Below are 21986 nucleotides of genomic sequence, written 5' to 3'. Positions count from 1 at the left end.
ATAATAATCTCATGACTATAAAATAACAGCTGACTTCAAGTGAAAACCTGGAATAATAAATTTGGCGCATAAATAAAAATGATAAATACGATTAAGACAATTCTATTAACCAATTAAACTAAATTATTTATATTTTACAAATTACAGCAAGATTATTAAGTTGTTGTATTGTAATTAAATACAGAAATTCGAATACCGTATAGATGTATGTTGGACGGCCTGTGGGGGCCATATTGAACACTTATAAGTTGTAACTAAACTTAATAAAGCTTGACTATTTTATGAATATTTTAAACAGCATTTCACCCCTTTATCTTCTTTTAAAATAAATATAATTTTTTTGCCACAGCTGTATTTAAATAATTTGGAACCCAAAGGTGTTCTACCCATTTAATATAGCTGAGAAACATATCTAGATTTTTTTTTTTTGAAAAGGGGGTTCAAAAATAATAAAATAAAATAGCTTAATTTTGAATGATTTTTATTGTACATAATTATAAATTGTATAATATACAAATAAAATATTGTTACTATTATAAATTACTTGAATATTTTTTAATATTTAATTTCTGATTAATTTTTGTAATTTATATTTTTATATATTTAATATTTTCAGTATTATTTTAAAATTTAGAAACAATTTCCAACCGAACCGGGTTTCGCCACTGATATAATTATTTAATATAAATTGTTATTTAAATATGCAAAAGACTTGAATAAATTGACTAGAAAATAATGTAAATTCTAAAAACAATGCAACACAAAATGTAATTCATGTGGAAGGTTGAAACTTTGGAACTGTTTATCTCAAAATAACATTTTTGGAGGTAATGTCCTCTTGTATTTGAAACGTGATTATCGGTCGACTGCTCTTAGTTATTTTCATTAGCTTATAACTCATGCCAACTGTTAAAACTTAAAAATACATTATTGGGAGACCATTGTTGAAGCAGTAAGAATCGTTTTTGATACTCGATCACAGAGATGCAATTGATACATTGATAGCTACCTGTATAATTTGAATATATGCTACCAATAAATAAAATATTTAATTTTCTTTCAATTTAAACATTTTAAAATTTATTATAAATAACTGATGCTTATTTTTTTATTTATCTATTCAACTATGTCCAACTTTATTTAGAGACGAGTAAGTTATTATTCTTTTTCGCTACTTTGAAAATTTTCTTGACTTTACTTTAAATTATTCTATTTGTTAATTATAAATATTGAGTACTTCAGTATAACAACAATCTTTTAAAAATTAATGATCTTTGTTTTTCTTTCAAATTAAAAATTTAATCAAGTCATTTTATAAATAAATTTTTTTTTGTTAAGAATTGAGAAAAAAAAACAAAAAAATTAATTTCATAATATATTATTTAATATTAAATTAATTATAACAGCAACAATCACTTAATATGCTGGATAAAAAACATCTATTCACCGACAATTATATATGATCAATAGATAATAATCTTCATGTTTTATATAGAAAAATGATATATTATAAATAATTTACTGATATTTATATCTAAAAATTCACAACAAACACAGAATCCATTGTAGTGATATCAAAGCAATTTCAACACTTAACTCAAGTACTATGAATTGTAAATAATTATGATAATAATAATAATAATAATAATAATAAAAACAAAACAATTACATTTAATATACCTTAGGTATACCACATACAACAAAATGGAGAATTATTTCAATATAGTCAAAATATATAGGATTATTTAGGAGGCTAAATAAATATATTTATTTAGTAAATAACAAGTAATTACAATGAATGAAAAGTGTTCTACAAGTTCTAGTATTTTAAAACCATATAGAAAAAAAGAAATGCATAGTATTTAACTAAAGAAAGTGGAATATTAATGTACTTTGTTATTTTTTGGATTTATAAAATTTTAAATGTGTATTATTTTATTTTATTTTTTCAGGTGGAAGGAAGGAATGTTAGGTAGACAACTGTCCACTACTAAGCAGTCTTTCAACAGCTGCATTAATGTCACCAAATGTTGCAATTAGTGCTTGCAAGTTTGCTTCCCGGTTAACAAAGCCCATTGCAGAAAGTTGCTCTAACTGTGAACTGTATCTTTCTTCTGGAGATTGAGCATTAGCTACTGGATTGCTGACATCTGGAATTTGAGACATCTGTAAACACAATTTAAAATGTAGAATATTTTTTAAGATATTACATAACAATTATTTTAGATTTTATATTAATATTAATGACTAAGTTAAATGTAAATTTTTATGAAATAAACAAAATTATAAAATCATCAACAATTTTATAATGATAAAATATTAATAAAAAATTACTTAAATAACACAACACCTTTTTAAATAGAAAAATATTCTGGTAAAGTTATTTATTACATTATACTTGGTAAAAAAAAATTGTGTAATATATGAAAATAATAATCTAACTACTAACCATTCTTCGCATAAGATCAGCAAAATTTGTTTCATTAGATGGTGCATTATTGGGTACAGTTGAATCAGTATTAGGAGTAGAATTTGTAGTAGAAGATGGAAAAAAAGATTGTCCTCCCAGAGCTCCACCAGCATTAGGCATATTAGTCCGTAATGCCTCAAGTCCCCTCTGAATTTGATCAAGTGCTGATAAAACATTTGGATTAGTTGTCATCTCTTGAACAGCAGGATTTGACATTTGTTGTAAAAATGCAGGCATCATACTACGAAATTGAGACTAAAAAATTTTGTAATTTAAATAATTATAATAATAGCTAAATCAATTGGAATCATTTATTTACCTGAAGTTCCGGGTTGTTTGCAAGTAATGGATTATTACCAAGCAAATTACTTGCCATGCTTGGATTACTAGTCATTGCCTGTAATGTAGATTGAAAATAAGGAGTGTTCATTATATTTTGCATAATTTGAGGATTTTCAATCATTTGTTGCATCATAGAATTCATAGCTTCATTTCCAAATAAACCAGCCCCAACTCCTGGATTAGGAATACCACCACTTGCAGGTGATGATCGGGTATTTGTTGATGAATCTGAAGTATTAGTACCTGTTGATCCACTCCAGGGGTTAGGTAAAGGATCTCGGTTTTCTTGACCTTGCTGAGGATTTTGCTCTAGTATATAATAAATTACATTATCTATTAATATCAATTCAATAAAATTATTTTACACTAGCAAGTTTAATTAAATCAAATAAAAATCTCGGAATATTAAAAATTAAAGTTACTTAAGATCTAAACAAAAAAAAAAAATCAGATAACTTTATTAGACTTTATGAGTAAACTAATATACAAGATTATTATATTATAAAATTATTTACCCCCTCCACTATCATTAGAGGCAGCAAATGTATTCCGGCTAAATTCTTCTGTAGCAGCATTCATAAATGGTTCTTGAACATCTCTGTACATCCGTTGAAGTGCACTATAGCCTCCAGGGATAGATTCTAAATTTGATAATGCTCTATCTTGAGTGCGCATTAATTCTTGTAACATAGATGGGTTTCTGGCCATTTCCATTGTTTGACGCAACACTTCAGGATTATTCAACATATGGTTTATTTCAGGGTGTCTCTAAATAATTAAAAACCATTTTTTTTTTAATGTTTAATTTGAATAATTATATTAGCAGATTATTTGGTTTTCTATATTAGAAATATCCTAATAATTTTGATCACATGTTTCAAATAATTTTTTATTTTTGTGAGAAATATATATAATATGATTAAAAATAATTATATTATCAATTAACCTCTACTAGCTGTTGCATTTGAGGATTTGCCATAATTAACTGTCTCATATGTGCTGGATCACTCATCATTTGCTGTACCATAGGGCTATCAACTAAATTTCTAAGCATTTCTGGATTATCAAGAAGTTCACGCTGCATACGTTGCTGTAATTCCATGAAATTAGCAGAACTAAATCCCATGGATTCCATTCCAGGTAGACCGCCTAACATACCCAAGTTGAATGGTGAAGCATTTATATCAGCTAAAAATATATAAATTACATAGCATAGCACAAAATAACATTACCTAAAATAAGTATTTAGTATTTTTATATAAAATACCAGGAGGTCTTTGTGGAGTTTGGCTCGAGTTTGTATTTGTAGATGTATTGGTTGATGCATTATTTTGAGATGCATTACTTTTTATAACCAAATGTACTGTCAATCCATCTTTTATATTATGAGAAGCAAGTGTATCTTGATCTTTCATAATTTTGCCAGCAAATATTAAACATAATTGTGCTGGTTGGGCATTAAACTGTTTAGCAACTTCTTCTTTAAACTAAAGATATTAAGAAATGAATAAATATAAAAAAAATATATCTACAGTAAAGACCTAAAATCAATAAATTAATTTACTGATGCAAGCTCTTAGATGGATAATAACTTTTTAGTTTCAATGCAAATCTGAAAAGATATTAATTTTACTATGTATTAATTTTATATTTTTCCTGAGTTCTCACTGGACCAATTTCACTGTATGATACATCAAAAGATATTAATTGTATCTAGTTGAAGTTATTAACCTCAAAAATTGAAAAAATTTCCCTTAAAAGATTACAATTTTTAAAATGAATAAATTTCGATGCTAACAATTTTTTTCTTAAAACTGCCATAACTTTTTGAAAAAGGAATGAATCAATATATTTTTTTAATAAATACTTGAGATATTTTCCTTTCATTTGGTATAATTTTTTTTTTACATGTCACCCATTACCTGGCCGCAAGAGAAGATTCAAAATAGCAATTTCTGCACAAAAATTTAACTTTTTCAACTTAAACTTTAGAAAATGTTACGGGAATACTGCGTTTTTCAAACATATGTTAAAATAAAGCTTATGTTATGTACTAGAAGTTCAAAAAAAAAATATGTCCCAACGACCTATTTTCTATGTAGCAATTACTGCCGTAGTTAAAGATCATACTATTTTTGATTTAAAATTCATTATTTTTTTTTATTTTAAAATTCCTTATAAGGATTTGCCATAGTAATAAATCCATCAATTTAAATAGCAACTATTGCATAAAATACTCCTAGCTTGAAATATTTTAAAGTAAAGTAAAATAAAATGTAACATACTACAAGTTAAAAAAAATTTGTCCCGATACCTTATTAACTATGTACAAATAGCTACTGAAGTTAAACAAAAGATGTAATATTCTGTAATAAATTAGTGTTTTGTGTTATAACTTTTTACTTTAATTTCTTTTCAAATATTTTAGATACCAACTTGAAAATTACAATAAAAAATATTGAATTTCATTTTCATACTAAATAAAATTTTTATAATGTGTATTTATTATACTTATAAATCATAAATATAGTAATCAGGATATAAATAATGAATAGAAGTTTCATGATTCAATGCAATGAAGCCTTTTTTATGGTGGTTATTTTAACCACAAGCATAATATAAAATAAACACTGACTGAATAGAATTCTGGGTCACAACTGATAATTTATGATAGCTTTGACAATTTTAAAAATGTCAATTATGATTTTAAGCTTGTAGTCCATTAAATAGTATTAAGTCCAATAATAGTTTTAATATATTTTCACTACATTAAATGTTTGCATTTTTACTAAAATTAAATCATTTGATACTACAATATAGAATAATTATTATAATTAAAATGATTATTATTTATAAAAATGTGATACTTTTGAAGAAACTCTGAAAAACTAAAATTTAAACAATCAACCATTGTTACGTTCTTCTCTATGCTAACTATTGATGCCATAAAATTTAACAATGTAAAATTAAATACATTTAAACTTTATAAAGAAAAAGATAAAATTTTATTATATTCTTATTTAAACTAAGATTATAAAATAATCATACACCTATTATTATAATATTTACTATGTATAGCAGCTTTATCTAAATCTTATAAATGTTCAGTTACGTTTATCCAACAAAAAGTTTTTGTTAGATTCAGTTGGGGTGATAAAATACATTTAAACCTAAGAAGTTTTTTTAATAAATTACAAAAATATCGAAATTTATTAAATTAATAATACTTTTTTTAATGATATTCAAGTATATAGAAATTCAAAAATGCAACAATTTTTTGAATTTTAAATGACCCTAAATAATACCGGTTCGCATGAATTATATAAGTTGTTTTAAATAGAAGTAAAATATTAAAATATGCTAAGTGAGTCAGCTGAAATAACTACATAACCTTAAAAACTAATAACAATTATGACCATAGAAAAGTAATTGACGGAAATCTTTAAATGTAAAAATGAAATAAAATATTTAATTAACATGTACAGATTCTGATTTGAATTTATGTTATTCAAAAATAAATAATTAAAACTTACTTCACTAATAGAAGCGTTCTCGTGTATTTCGACTGTTTGTTTTTCCTTGGGCGTTTTTACTGTGACAGTAATTTTTTTCACTGTTGTATCTTCACCTTCTGACATTTTTCTGGTCTTAACAAAACGATGATTTAATCGGCGAGAAAATTATTCGCTGATCACAGTATAAATTTGGTTACGCGGAGAAGATTAAAAAGAAGTATTTCGTGTTTTTTAGTTGTACGTCAAGACAACTGACGAATAATGGATAACATTGCAATCAGTAGTATACTAATGTATTTATAAATATGCATATGTACATAATAATTTACGATAATAATGATAGTAAATTTATAGATACTGAATCATGGAAGAAAAAGTATAAAAAGCATATGATATTCGAAAATTGATTTGTGATTTAAATAACATCAAAATTAATTTCCAAAAACTCACGAAAACTTTTTTAATTGATATGGGCATAGCTTAAAAATATTTTTTGTTGGAATTATTGTTCCATTTTATAATTTATAATTCTATTTCAAGAGTGTGAATAAAAGATCCAATGGGGTAGCTTCTCCGCTTAGTTTTTTTGTCTTCTTCTCCATCTCCAGAAAATATTGTTTATTTAAGGGAGCTACAAATATGTCAATTGCTGCTAATTTAGCAATTTAAAGATGGAAATTATGATTCACCTAAGTGATCTGATTCATTCGAATCAGGTCAACTAGAAGATCCGGTTCAAAGACCTGTTAGCGATCTAAAAGATATTTTGAGTCAATTGAATCGAACATTCAGTATAGTTTTGGTTCTTTTACGGTTCTCGATTCGCGATTCAGATTAGGGATGTGTTGTATAAACAAATGACATATGAATATGTTATCATTGATATTTGGTAAGCGATCGAATCGGTTCAGTGTGATTTATACAGGCAAAAATTAGGTATTTGGGGGATTCGGTTCGGCGATCTGAATCATTTCGTTCACTATTTTGACCCGTTCAATGCGATCTGTTCGTTCGCGAACGACTCATCTCTACTGCTAAAGCTCGGTGATGTTAAAATCGTAAAAATACCTTAGGGAATACGCTCTATCGTAGAATTAAGTTTCCTAAATTGGAAATACTTCTGACTTTTTTCGGTATTCGTGTAGCCGTGATGGATTAATTTTCATTCCCAACAGTGGCACAATCCTGAAATGATTAGTGATGATTGATTTTTGGTTGAGCTGCTGCCCCCTCATTATATAATTAAGTATAAAAAATAAAATAACAAATTATGCTTAAAATAATGTTCGAGGGTAATTATGAGAAAAGCTTTTGAGTTTTTATTGTTCATAAATTAATTTTATATAATATTACAAATAAAATCTCTATAAGAGAGAGTGAATGCAGACTAATATTCATACTGACCATTTGTCTTCTATGATTTTTCCTAAAATAGAATTTTTTTATTAAAAACATATTTTGTATAAAAATTTAATAATATATATATATGTATATATACTAGGCGGTATGTCGATATTCGGTAGTGTGACCAGACGTCCCGATTTTTAAGCATGTTTTCCGTTAAATATAGTGATATAATCGGAACAGTAAAACGTACCGACTTATAATCGACGTCACATTTTTGTCCTGATTCCAAATAATAATTATTTTTTTCTTATTTTCAGAATTGTATAGTTTTTTAAAAAAATCTTATTGCATCAAATGATAAATACTAAGTATTAATCATTTTTTTATCTGTATTAAATATTGTATGAAGTATATTTAAATTTTGTTTTTATCCTATTTTGATTATAATTATAAGTTTAAATACATTAACGAATTTTAAGTGTTGTTACTCTTTCAACTTATTATAAATAGATCATTATGTTTTACTAGTCGGGTCCTAACTACGCTTTTGAAATGTATATTAATATATTTCAAAGATTCTAGGATGTTTTCGTTGAGTTGGGTAAAATAGAAATACTTAACTAGTAAATACCAAATTGTTGAGTATACTAACTAATTCGACAATATAACTTTACCAAGTAATTAAAATAAAGCTACGTAGGATTAATTTTAATTAACAGCTGTTAACAGTCGCGTATTTACTAGGGATGGACAGGGGTTTAGAACACCAGACACCAATATTTTTACATTGTTTAATATGTAGGGTATGTGAATAATAATAATATGTAAAACTCGTACGTATTCCAAATAAATTTTATTCGTTAGGACTTCCCCAAAAAAAATATTGACAAACTGCCACTCTCATATTCATAATTGTTTTACAATGGGGTTTAATTGTCAGAATAAATATGAAATTATTTTAGGCCATGATCCATGTCTCGGATCACTCGGAGCCATGATTATTGTAGTCATGGCGTTAGATATTAATGTTTCAATAAACATAGGACTCGTTATCACATAATTGAAACATGAAAATACGATTAGTGTAGTGTAATGACATGAAGCTTATTTATTTGACATTGTATATATTAATGATGCTTATTTACTGAACTTCATTTTCATAATATTTATTTAGTCATTTTAGTTATTACTGTTAAAAATCTTAAATTACCACGTTTTTAAATTGTATAAAATTAATACGAGTACTCTTGTACGCATGTCTCTGTATTATTTATACTTGTAGAATTCCATTTTATTATGTATTATGTTTGATTATGTATTTTTGTTAAATTGTTGATACAACGTTTCATCTTTTTTATCAATTTATATGTTTTAAATGATTATTTAAATCACTTTTTGTACTTACTGAAGGAAACGAAAAAATTGATTGTGTCTAGATAAATAACAAACAATTACTCGTAAAAATGTTTAGAAATGGTAAAATTTCAGAAATTACTCCTACCAAACAGTCAAGAAGTGAAAGATTTCAAGAGATGTCTAAACAGCAACAGTTAATTGAACAAAAAAAACGAGAGATTCAAGCTAAATTCGAAGAAAAAAAAAAGCAGATGGCTGAAGAAACTGAGAAAAATAAACAAAAAAACAAACTACCTTCAACCTCAAAAAATACATTAAAATTAGATAAAATAAAGTCTTTTTATCAAAAATCTAAGAGCTTGCTCAAGTTTGTTATATTCCATTTTGAGTTCTAGTTCTAAAAATAATTTTATCTATCTTTTAGAAATGAAAATCTAGTGAAACCTGTTAAAGAAGAACTTCCTTATGAATCAACAGGAGCTCATAAAAGCAAACTTTCCATATCTGAAGTCTTTGAAAAAGAATATGAATCTTGTACAGGTATTTTTTGGTTTAAATAATTTCTTTTGATATCATGATATCAAACGTTCATTCAAAATCATATTTCCTGTCAATGGAGTTTTAAATGTATGATTATTTAAAAGTTACCACAGCATTTATTTTTTTAATAATTTTCTTTGGTTTTAGAAAAAATTTTATTGTCTATGAATTAGCATATAATGGATAATAGTAATTAAAATGCCTATGATGTATTTTAAATTTCAGATTATAATGAAGTTAATGAATTCAAAGATAATTCTAAAGTTGAACCGGAACCAAAAACAGGTATTTTAGTACTATATTTAAATAAAACTTATAACAATTTACTAATTAGTTAATTATTATTAAAATTAAAAAGTAATAATATAACTTCTTTTTAAATTCAATAACATCAATTTTTTTATTTATACTTTGTATATTTATTTTAAATGATCAATATTTCAGATTATTCAAAATATGTCCGATTATAAATCTACACATAAATTATTATATAGTATAAAACTTCACCCTGTTGGCCTTACTAAAATTTATTTTTTGTATTAAAGCTAATTTGGGTAAAATTTTATAAATAATATATTGATAGTTAATTGTACTTAGGAGTTAAATAAAATAAGTTTTTTACAAAAACAAAGTAAAGTACGTAATAAAAAAAAATTCAGAATTTTGTTATCTATAATTACTATTTGTTTTTAAATAACATACAATTTATTATATTTAAAAATTTGAATTATTATTGACTTATATGGCAGTAAGTGCACTCATGTCTTCGTTTGATAAACCATTAATTTAGTTTGAGCGAGGAAGTAAGGATTTTTAATATGTATATCAGTTAGAATACCTGGTTATAATTTTGTATTTATGTAACATTCTTTCTCAAAAGCTTATGTTTATTGTAAAGAAGATGGTAAAATCTGCATATGTTAAAAGAATATAAGCAGTTAAAGATTAAGAAAACTAATGTTTTAAAATTATTCATAGTTAACTGACATTTATTTAAAAAAAAAATGGAAAATATATTTTATCTGCTCATTATTACAGATTATATTAATAAGAGAGCAAAATGTATCCTTAGATTACATTATGAATTTTATGATTGATGTTATTAATCTTCACTGGTAATTTTTGGAATTTCAATAATGTTTCAATTATTCTGATTTTAAATTATATGATAAAAAGTAATAGAATATTATAATCAAATTTATACATAATAATCTGTGTAACTAAAACACATTATTTTGAGGAGCTATACTTTTATGGGCAGATTATTTGTCCTTCACCAACATTAACAATTATCAACTATACTAGTGCCTGATCAGCACAAACGACCCTACAGCTCAACTATGAGTATGTGGTGCCCTGGTGTAAATAAACCAATTAAACACTTTTCTTAACATTGGCGCTTGATAGAACTAACGTATCTAATCGAAATGCCACATATATTTTAGCATCGGCTTTAACAAATTCAGGTAAAGAAATAAAAGACGTATCAATTAGAAAAGACACAATAAGAAGAACTTAAATAGATAGAAAAATTATATCAGAAGAAATATTAAATTTATTTAAACTTCATTGTACATTAATGGTCCATTGGGATGGGAAAATGTTACCATCTGAAAAAAAAAATTTTTTTGAAAGATTAGCTGTAATAGTGTCTGGTGACAAAAATACAAAGCTTCTTCGTGTACCACAGTTACTTAAGTCAACCGAACAATCACATTATTGATGCCGTTGTAAAATTACTATTATACTGGAATTTAATTGATCGCACCACTGTGATGTGTTTTGACACTACAGCTTCTAATACAGGAATGTTAAACGGAGCATGCACTTTGATTGAGAATAAATTAGATAAGAAATTACTGAATTTTGCATGCAGGCATCATAATACACGAAATAATCATTAGTCTAGTTTTTGATAAGCTTATGCCTAGATTATTCGATAAACACTATTAAGTACAAGAATTAGATTTTTGGTATTATATTTTATTAATAGTAAAAAAAAAATTGGACACCATAGAATATACACATCAATCAATTTTTCAAAACTTAAAAACTTATAACTTAAAAATAATATTAGGCCCCTTTCAGATTGATCTGAAAAGTACCATATACTTGGACGTTTAGGTAAATTACGTAATCAATATAGGTCGTAGAAATTAAAAAATTATTAAATCGTTTTCTATGTTAAAAATACAACATTTTACATATACTGTTTATTATAATTGACCAAAATTTAAAATTTTAATCATATTTTAATTAATTTTAATATTTTTGGTAAAAATAAGAAAAACACTTTGAGCGACCTATAAAATTTTTTTTATAGATCTCAAATTTTTAAAACATTTCTTTTAATATACTTAATAAATATAGGGGTGTCTGATAAAAAATTTTAGGGTCAATTTTTTTTGTGCCACCCTACTAGCTCCCCGTTAATGTTAGTAAATAATAATAAAATCAAAAAATACACTTTTATAAAAAATATTTTTTTTTTTTGGAATTTTAATATACCTTTTTTATAGATTCTTGGAAGGTTAAAATGTAAAAAATATAAAATATTAGTAATTTTATCATAAATACTTTAGGAAAAATTTATTTGTTCAATCAAAAAGTTAAATTAATTCCTAAAAAATTCTTACAGTTATTATTGTAATGAATAATCTAATGTTTACTTAGGTTTTAAAAACATAAAAAATGAATATTGTATATAGCAACTTTTTTAAATATCATCAAATATAGCAAAAAAAAAATTTATTTTTTACATCCTTTTTAAATGTTATAACATGATATAAACATCTATAGAATTTTGCTAATGTATATTTCAAATAATAAAAATAAGCAAATATTAAGTCCTAAACCTTGTATAATTAGCTTATAAAATAAAAAAAATTATCCAATTAAGAATATAACTTGTCAATTACAATTTTTGGAGAAGTTTCTTAGGAAGTTAATTACATTTTGATACCTAAGCGAAAGAAGTGGTGTAGCCGCAAGATGTCTAAAAATATATACCTATACATCATCTTAAGTTTATATTTTAAATAGTAATAACTTCTGAAATATTGGGTCAAAAATTGTTATTGACTTGTCATATTTTTAATTAGAATATTTTTTATTTTATAAGCTAGTTAAATTTGTATGCTGGTATATAAAAAAATTAAGTTAATACCCTTATAAGGTGTAAGGAATGAATTAAAAAAGTAATTAATAGTTGATAAATCTAAAAATAACAATTTTCTTGATTGGGTTATTATTTTAAGAGAAATAATGTTTAATTTATTCTTGAGTGCAAATTATATTACTATTATAAAATTATTAAAATATAAAAAATTTTCGGTTTAGTATCTGCTGTTATTAAATATTATATATATGTATGTGTATTTTTTAGAGCAAATTTATTGTAATGAACCATTTAAATCTGAGAATTTTTTGCCAATGCCTGAACATCAATTTATGAGTTACAATTTAAATCAATCATATCAGTCTCCTAATTATTACAGTTCTCCATCAATTCAAGTAACTTCAATTCAACCACAAACTACTGTCGTTCAAGTTCCTACTGTTTCCATAGTTACTACTCACCCTATATTGCAAATTTCACAACCTACATCATTATATCAAACACAAAACCCAGTTTTTCTGCCACCAAATAATGATAAAGTAAATTCTAACATATTCTATTAATTTTTCATTGGCAAAAAAAAAAATTACAATTCATTTTTAATATTTAATTATAAATATAAATTAATCCTATCCTTGTAGATAGGTCAATATCAACAGTATCCCATGCAGACTCCTCCGTTAACTGCTACTATAGTAACTGATACCACAACAACAGCAACAGTACCTCAAAGTGCTGATGAACAACCTTCTTTTATAGTAACTGAGACGTCTACAGTATCTTTGGGGCCATCTCCAAATGCTACACATTTATTGAATGTTCCGCCACAGACGATAGAAACCTTCACTGCAGTTCCAAGAGGTACTGTTAAGAAAATTGTTAATTATGTATTATTCACATTCATTTATGACTTGTTACAAAATTTGGGTTGTATGGGGGGAGGAGGGAAGGGCTTACCTGTTAATCACACATTGAGCTGATTCAGAGTTGTCTAGCTTTGAATACAGTGCTGAGATGTGACCCACAAGCTATACTCAATAATGAAGATGTTGAAAGTTTGGCTGCCACTGTAGCTGAGTTTGGTGATGAAATAGAAAATATAATATTACAAGAACGTCCTCAAGATGTTAATTTATTGTATGTTAAAGTTAATATAATAATTTTATATCTTTAATTTTTTAAATCAATCATAATTTCTTAGATTTTTAAGAGACAAAAATTCTACAGCTTATGCAATTTTTAGACAAAGAGTTAGTTATTTAAGAGCTAAAATTGTAGCAAATAAACTTACCCCTACTGAAATCATACCATCATCAGTCAACCAAGAAATATGTAGTTCTGAAAATCATGATAGTTCTAATAAAAAACGTAAACGTAAAAGTAGGTGGGAAAGTGATAATGTGAAGATCCCTAATGTTTCTTCTAATGTAGGAATTCCATTAGCAAATACTGTGAAAACACCTTCTCAGCCTTTCAATGTTCAAAAACTTGGTAAGTATTTGATTAAATGTGTAAAAGAATATTTAATTAAAGTTTAATATATTAATTAAAATAGTTTAATCATTATTTTATCATAGGTGGTATTCCTGGTATGTCTGGACCAATGATAAGCCAAGTTGGTCGATCAGATCCAGCACTCTTACAATATGCAATGCAATCATTTGGAACTGTCAATTTATCTGAAGAAGATTGGAAAAAAGCTGAAGACCATTATAAAGTAAGAACTTTTATTGATTCATATTGTTGAAGAATGGTGAAGTAACCTCTATCATATCCATCAAATGAATATTAATAAAATCTTCTTCTTTTTTCTCGCCTTAATCCCAACTACTTGGGGTCAGCCCTAATGAGTAATTATAAAATTAATATGATATTATGAACAATAAATTCAAAATGAATCAACAATTTCAAAATTATCACCAGTTAATTTTTACAAACTTTTAGATGTTCTATTAAAACTATAATAAATTGCATAAGTGCACTGTATATTATTTAAAATAAAGGATATATCAAAAGCTCTAACATAACTCATACTATTTCCTAATTATGTGTAAGTTGGAGAAAAATAAAATGCTTTTAAATAAATAACTTGCAAATTTTTTATTATCCTAGACAAATAATAAAAAATTCTAATATGCTTTAATGATGTCTAAGAATGCAAATCTGTTAAAAAAAAATTACAACAAAATTATTATTAAATCAAAAGTTGTAAGAAATGTCAGTTATATCTATTCCATTCTGTATACAGTGTTTCAATAAGAATTAGACACTCATTTTCTTAGAAAATTTTAAATTTGTGTATAATTGATTTAAAATACTTTACAATCATTTTTTTTTCATTTGAAGGAATGAAATTATTTTTTTTTTAATGAGAATCCCTAATTTTACTTTGATAATATATTTAAAAAAAAAAATTCCAAATAATTTTATTATCATTTTTTTTTTATTGGATCAACTGATTATCTCGACAAATAAAGTGCAAAATTTTATTAAAGTTAAGTGTTTTTAAACCAAATTTCTAATGTTATTTTATTGTTTTGTATACAGAAATTATTGATGACTATTAATAGACATATTTCTTATTTATATTATATTCCATACAAGTTTACTATCATACATTGTTGAAAAACCAATGTGGAAAATTTTTTTGAAAACTGCCATAAAAATAATTTATGGCTCATTGAACAGATTGCTACCTCCAGTATTACAAAAACCAAATTAGTGATAAATGTCTATTTTGAATCTAAATCTTTAAACAATTTAAAAAAAAAAAAACAAATGGTTTATTGAATAAAAAAATTATAAAAATAGAATTTTTTGTAAAAAATTTTCCTCGTATTATCAAAGTAAAAATAGATGATCTCATTTAAGAAAAGTAATTTTAATATTTTTTATCCCTGAGTAATGAAAAAAATCATTTAACTATGTATTATTGTAAATTTTTTTAAATCATACAATATATTTCTCTACAAAAATTTAAAGTTTTCCGAAAAAATAAGTGTATGTTAAATTTTTATTGATTTCAAAATTCATTAGAATCTCTTATTTTTTTTATAAAATTTTATTTAAAAAAAATCAAAGTATTTCTATTTATTACTTGGCTTTATATTATTCAACTATATAATTTTATTAATAAGATATATGGTTTTAGATAAATTTACTTTATCAAGAAATGCTAAAAAAACGTCAAGAAATAGAACGTCTAAAAAAAGCTGGAAAATTTAAATATGAATATGATAGCGATGAAGATACTGAAGGTGGTACCTGGGAACATAAGTTACGAAGAGAAGAAATGATGGCAACTGAAAGATGGGCAGAGGAATTAACTGAAAAATCTAAAGACAAACATCATATTGGAGATTTTTTACCTCCTGATGAACTTGCCAGGTTCATGGAAAAAGTATGTTTGTTGTGTTTAAAAATTAAATTTCAAGATGAATTGTTATTTATTTTTAAATTTTCAGCATTTTAATGTACTAACTTATACATAATTAAAATATGAAGAACCTACACATTAAGGGGTCAAAGTGACAAAAAATATATTATAAGTATTTCATTAAATCTATTAAAATAATGGTATTTTTACTTTTTCTCTTAAATCATTTTTTGAAAAATATCACTGGGACCCCTTCATTTCAGTGTACTTGATAAAATATCTAAATATTTCCAATCATTTTTTTTTTTTAGTACTCAGCTTTGAAAGAAGATCGTGAACCTGATCTATCTGATTATAAAGAATTCAAGTTAAAAGAAAATAATATAGGCTTCCAAATGTTACAAAAACTTGGTTGGTCTGAAGGGCAAGGTTTAGGTTCTAGTGGAACTGGAATAGTAGAACCTGTCAACAAGTAAATAAATTACTATTGATTATAAATTTTGAATTAGATCTATTTTAATGTAGAATGAATATCCTTTGTTAAACTGAATGATTTTATTATTCAGCTTAATTAAATGAAAACTACAGTTTTATTTAAAAATAGTATGTTTCAGTGATAGTGGCTAGAGGAGGGAGGCTAAAGAGGCTATAAAAAGCCATCCCCCCTCTTATTAGACAATTATTACTATTAATGGTAAATGACGTTAGCATTAGTAAGAGTACGTTTTAGACTTAAAAAAAATTGTCTTTATTTCTTCCAAAGCAAAAATACTGGCTATGCCACTGGTATCTTTTACCAGTTGCCAACTTTATCAGTAGTGAAACATAATAAAATAAATTCTTCTCATTTTATTTAAATTAACTTTAACTCTACAGCCATTATAATTTTTTTATTGTATTTGTATTGTATAAGCCACAAGAATTAATCAATTAGTCAAATAATTAATCAAAACATTTTTTCTTTGTTTATATTTAAAAATATTTTATATTTTTTTTTACAATTGTTATATTTATTCAACAGGGGAGGATCTCATAATGACAACCAAGGTTTAGGTGTTGAAAGACCATCAGAATTAAGACAAAATGATGATGAGTTTGATGCATATAGAAAACGTATGATGCTTGCATATCGTTTCCGCCCAAATCCATTAGTAAGATTTTTTTTTTATTATTATGTGATGCAAAAAAATTGGAAATTATTTCATTTTATGCTATGTATTTTAAGTGATATTTAAACATATATTATTAAACCAGTGTTTTCTAATAAGAGTTAGAAATAATAGAGCCTGGTTTTGAAAAAAAAAAATTTGCGATGCTTTTATATAATTTTTATATATAGTAAAACAAATTTTTTTGTTCATTAACTTTATTTTGAAGTTAATACTCAAGGTATTTTAATTGTATTGCATTTAGCACTCTTATAATAGTGACTAGTTTTCATTAGAAACATTATTTACATAACATTTATTTCATAACTCTTATTCTGAGTACCATACTGATAGAACTTGTGTATATTGCAGGTTTTTTGGCACTTTAAACATTTCATACATTTACTTTTTATTTATTTAATTTATATAAATTATAAAATATTTTTGTTTTAGAATAATCCACGTCGACCATACTACTGATAAAGATATAAACTATATTTTTAAAAAATAGTTTTAGAGAGCTGAAACTTTAATGAAATTTTACTATGTACTATAGTATTTTTACTGATTTAACTTTATAATAAAGTTGTTCAATATTTTATATTTAATTGTAGTTTTGTACAATAATATTCAATAAATATTATAATTTAGATGCAAATATATTTATTATTCAAATATTAACATTAGAAGCGATTACAGAAGAGCTATGACACCTATCAAAATCAAATAATAATTAGGCATATTTATAACTGTTGAATGATATTTAATTATTATTTTAGAATACAAGTAAAAAATGTTTGAAATAATGTAAAAAAAACAACTTAATACAAAACTGAAACAACTCAACAAATGTAGATTATGACTTTTTATCCCCAAATTATAGTTTGTTATTCAACATATAAAGTTTATAAATGCAATCCAATATAGTTAAGTTATTTTTAAAAGAGAATATTTTTTAAATAAAATTATACATTGAAGATAACAAAAATTCTTTTTTTAATTATTATGATGACAATTTTGATTTTTAAGTTTAACAATTTAAACTGCATGATTTAAAAAAGACTTTAAATAATTGTTTAAACAGTTTAAATATCCATACTGTATTATTGTTTTAAACTACTAACACAAAAAAACAGGTGAAGTTGTAAAGTATTACTTGTTTAAAATAAACATTAATATTAAATAGTTTGAATTATGACTGATATTATAAATTTCCCAAGTTCGATAATATTTAATGTTAAACCATAATTATCTTAAATATTTCGCTTTTATTTAGTACGTATATTTTTTAAATTTGACTGATTACCTGATCATAAGGGGAATTTAAAATGACAACTTTTGAAAATGTTCTAAAATACTCCGAAATAATTTCTAACATTAAAAAAAAGTAAAGTATTATAAATTATAAGTTAAAAAAAATTTGTACAGGCACCTTGTAATGTCAAAAATTCGTTGATTTTCTGTCAAAAATCAGTTTTTTTGTTAGAACTTTTTACTTTAATTTTTTCAAATATTCAAGTCTATATGACAGAAACAGTATAATCATATAGTAGAAATGGTAAGTTCAATATTTAACCCCACTGAAATATTTTAGATACCAATGGCACATTGAATAAATTACAATTTTAATTTCATAATTGAAATAATAATTAACAAACGAAGGTCAGAATAAAATGAAATTAAAAAAGTTAGCTTTCTGTTTTTTTTTATAAATCCATTTCTACAATTTTGATATACTTATGCACAAATGTAACGAAATATACAAATACTTAATAATTTTTCCAAAAGAATCATGAACTGCTATTTTTAGCTTCGATGCGAAGGTGAGATGGTATTAATTTTACCATGATTATTTTTTTTCTGAAAATTATGAAAATAACATGTTAATTTATGTACAAATATTTTTAAGGAGGAGAAAAATTAAGTTAGATCCAATCATTTTATCCAAATTGCGTCTATGTTTAGAGAAATGGTATTGCCTCATTGCAATATTTTATTGTTTTAGTCCACTATATTTCATATGAAGATGTTACCAAAAAATTATTATAAATAAAGGTTACACAATTTTAAATAAATTATTCAATCAGGAAAAATTCTTTTTTCATTAACTTTATATTTTTAATTTCGGAACAGCCTCGCCTAAAGCATATATATACCAAGTACGCCACAGTGTCTAATTCTTCCTCGCCTAAATCCCAACTACTTGGGGTCGGCCACCCTTATCTTAAACTTCCACTTGACACGATCTCCCACATCAGCTGTCCTCATATTGCATTCAATAACATCTCTCTATCTCTTTTTTGGTCTTCCTCTACCTCTTTTTCCTTCAACATTCATTTCTACAACTGTTTTTACAGCTTCCGATTCTTCTCTCTTCATAACATGACCAAACCATCTAAGTTTATTTTCTCTCATCTTATCCACGATTGACGCTACATCTATACTCCTTCTTATATGCTCATTCCTTATCCTATCTTTTCTAGTCATTCCACTCATTCATCTAAGCATTCTCTTCTCTGATCTACTTTCATATCAATTACCCAACACTCTTAACCATACATCATAGCTGGTTTCACTACAGTCTTGTAGAATTTATCATTCAGCCTCATTGGAATTTTTTTATCGCATAAGACACCAGATGCTTCTCTCCACTTCAACCACCCGCACTTAATTCAGTGTCTTACATCCTCGTCATAACAACCGCTCTTTTTCACAACTAACACTAAATACTTAAAACTTTCCACCTCTCCAATCACGTCCTCGCCTATTGTCACTGGTCTCCTTGTTTCACTTACCTCGTGTTCTCCTTTATCAAACTCGTACTCTGTATACTCTGTCTTACTCCTACTTATTCTTAAACCCTTTTCTTCAAGAGCTGATCTCCACGCCTCTAGTCTTTGATTAATTTCCTCCCTATTTTATCCTATTAACACTATATCAACATGCACCACAGCACCTCTCCTTGCATTTCTTTAGAAATTTCATCCATCACTATAGAAAATAAGTAAAGGTTTCTGTCACTCCTACGTTTTTTACCCTGGTACAGGTGCCATCATACATATCTTCTATTATATTAATGTACCTTTTCGGAACTCCTTTTCTCATTAATGCCTACTTTAGAACCTCTCTCGGTATTCTATCATACGCTTTCTTCAAATTTATAAATACCATACAAAGCTTTTTCTTTTTTTCCATAAACTTTTCTATTAGTACACAAAATATTGGCTTCATTGTTGACTTACCAGGCATAAATCCAAACTGGTTTTTAGATACCGATGTCTCATTTCTTATTCTCTTATCTATTACCTTTTCCCAAATTTTCATACTACAACTCATAAGCTTTATGCCTCTATAATTTCCACACTCCTGTATGTTACCTTTACTTTTAAATATCGGCACTACAATACTATTCCTTCATTCATTTGGAATTTTCCCTTCTAATAAGATTTTATTTAAAAGTTCTTTCAACCACCTTTTATCAACACGGCCTAATATTTTCCATACTTCTACTAGCACTTCATCTGATCCTACTGCTTTATTCTTTTTCACAGCCTCCAATACCTCTTTCTCACTAATTAAATCTACCAGTCCCTCATTCCACGAGATGTCCACTAACGTCTCTTTTAGGTACTTCTCATTGAGTAATTTTTCAAAATACTCTTTCCACCTTTTTTCACATCATCATCACTCGAGAGTACCCTATTATCAACACTTTTTATACACCTTTTATAACGATAATCTTTAGTCCTTTTCTTTCTTACTTTTGCAAGTCTATAGATTTCTTTCTTGCCTTCCTTTGTTCCTAGTCTATAATATAACTCATCATACTTCTTTAATTTCGCCTTACTTTCTGCACACTTGGCTTCTTTACACATTGCGTTTATATTCCATTCAATCTTCTCTCCTTTTGCTCTTCTGACATACTTATTTTGCTTTTACTTATTTTCTATGATTTTTTGAACGTCCTCATTCCACCACCAGGTTTCCTTCTTTCTTGGCATTTTACTCCTACTCTTACCAACAATCTCCTTAGCAATATTCTTTATACAACTAGCAAATCTATTTCACACATCATGTATGTCTCCCTCGACATTCCACACCGTTCTCTTTTCTACTGTCTTTACAAACGCCTTTTCATTTTCCACCAACGGATCTTCGATTTTTCCCCCGTGTTCCTTCTATTTTTGAATATTCTCTTTCCGGTACATCACAACTCCATTACCATCAGTTTATGTTGTGTAGTTACACTCGCCTGGTATAACTTTTCAATCCTTTACTCGCTTTACGCTCTCTCTCTTTCACATAAAATAATCAATCTGTGATCTATTCCTCCCATTCTTATAAGTTATATATTGTTCTTTCCACTTTCTAAAATAAGTATTAACCACAGCGAGATCATACGATACTGCGAAATCCAGGATTCTTTTTCCAGCCTCATTCTTCCCACTAAAACCATATTCTCCATGTATTCTTTCATATCCTCTCCTCTCATTACCTACATGCCCATTCATATCTCCACCTATCACCGCATCCTCATTGCAAGGTACCCTTTGCATCACCTCATACATCTCTCTCCAAAACGCTTCCTGTCTATTTCATCATATTCTGCTTGTGGTGCATAAGCACTTATTACATTCAGCAATTTTTCCTCGAGTTCTATTTTTTATTATACCTATTAGAACAAGCTAGTCGACAAATATTAAGACATTCATGCATAGTATACACAGGAATATTTTTCTTTGCTGGCTCAATTGTGCTTTACATACTGTCCACT

The 21986-nt window shown here is 26.1% G+C and overlaps 2 protein-coding genes and 1 long non-coding RNA gene across 5 annotated transcripts; 1 reads left to right on the top strand and 2 right to left on the bottom strand.

Moving 5' to 3' along the window:
• Positions 1-1653: 1653 nt before the first annotated feature.
• LOC126900425 (ubiquilin-1) lies at positions 1654-6620 on the bottom strand. The gene is made up of 7 exons (XM_050676131.1): positions 6346-6620; positions 4080-4299; positions 3759-4000; positions 3328-3580; positions 2790-3121; positions 2450-2725; positions 1654-2166 (listed from the first exon to the last, which is right to left on the bottom strand). Exons 1-7 carry the CDS (start codon positions 6448-6450, stop codon positions 1969-1971), a joined length of 1626 nt encoding a protein of 541 aa, XP_050532088.1. The 5' UTR covers positions 6451-6620; the 3' UTR covers positions 1654-1968.
• A 2090-nt stretch (positions 6621-8710) lies between these two features.
• LOC126900422 (uncharacterized) lies at positions 8711-17872 on the top strand. Of its 2 annotated transcripts, XM_050676124.1 has the most exons (12): positions 8726-9397; positions 9455-9570; positions 9796-9855; positions 12956-13227; positions 13330-13549; positions 13684-13825; positions 13890-14179; positions 14266-14405; positions 15840-16088; positions 16376-16536; positions 17086-17215; positions 17666-17872. In XM_050676124.1, exons 1-12 carry the CDS (start codon positions 9138-9140, stop codon positions 17690-17692), a joined length of 2067 nt encoding a protein of 688 aa, XP_050532081.1. In that variant the 5' UTR covers positions 8726-9137; the 3' UTR covers positions 17693-17872. The 2 variants fall into 2 exon arrangements, with proteins under 2 accessions (XP_050532083.1, XP_050532081.1); XM_050676126.1 differs by lacking the exons at positions 16376-16536; positions 17086-17215; positions 17666-17872 and adding an exon at positions 16153-16274 and having other exon boundaries at positions 8711-9397.
• LOC126900438 (uncharacterized) lies at positions 13439-18784 on the bottom strand. Of its 2 annotated transcripts, XR_007702856.1 has the most exons (4): positions 18645-18784; positions 18519-18583; positions 13646-14531; positions 13439-13552 (listed from the first exon to the last, which is right to left on the bottom strand). It is a non-coding gene; the product is annotated as an uncharacterized LOC126900438 (long non-coding RNA). The 2 variants fall into 2 exon arrangements; XR_007702857.1 differs by lacking the exons at positions 18519-18583; positions 18645-18784 and adding an exon at positions 16275-16396.
• Between the last annotated feature and the right edge of the window lie 3202 nt (positions 18785-21986).

This window comes from Daktulosphaira vitifoliae, unplaced genomic scaffold, assembly GCF_025091365.1.
Source record: "Daktulosphaira vitifoliae isolate Bord-2020 unplaced genomic scaffold, ASM2509136v1 Scaffold_3, whole genome shotgun sequence".
NCBI classification, from domain to species: domain Eukaryota; kingdom Metazoa; phylum Arthropoda; class Insecta; order Hemiptera; family Phylloxeridae; genus Daktulosphaira; species Daktulosphaira vitifoliae.
The sequence above is the reverse complement of the archived record's forward strand: the minus strand, read 5'-3'. Positions and strand labels throughout refer to the sequence as shown.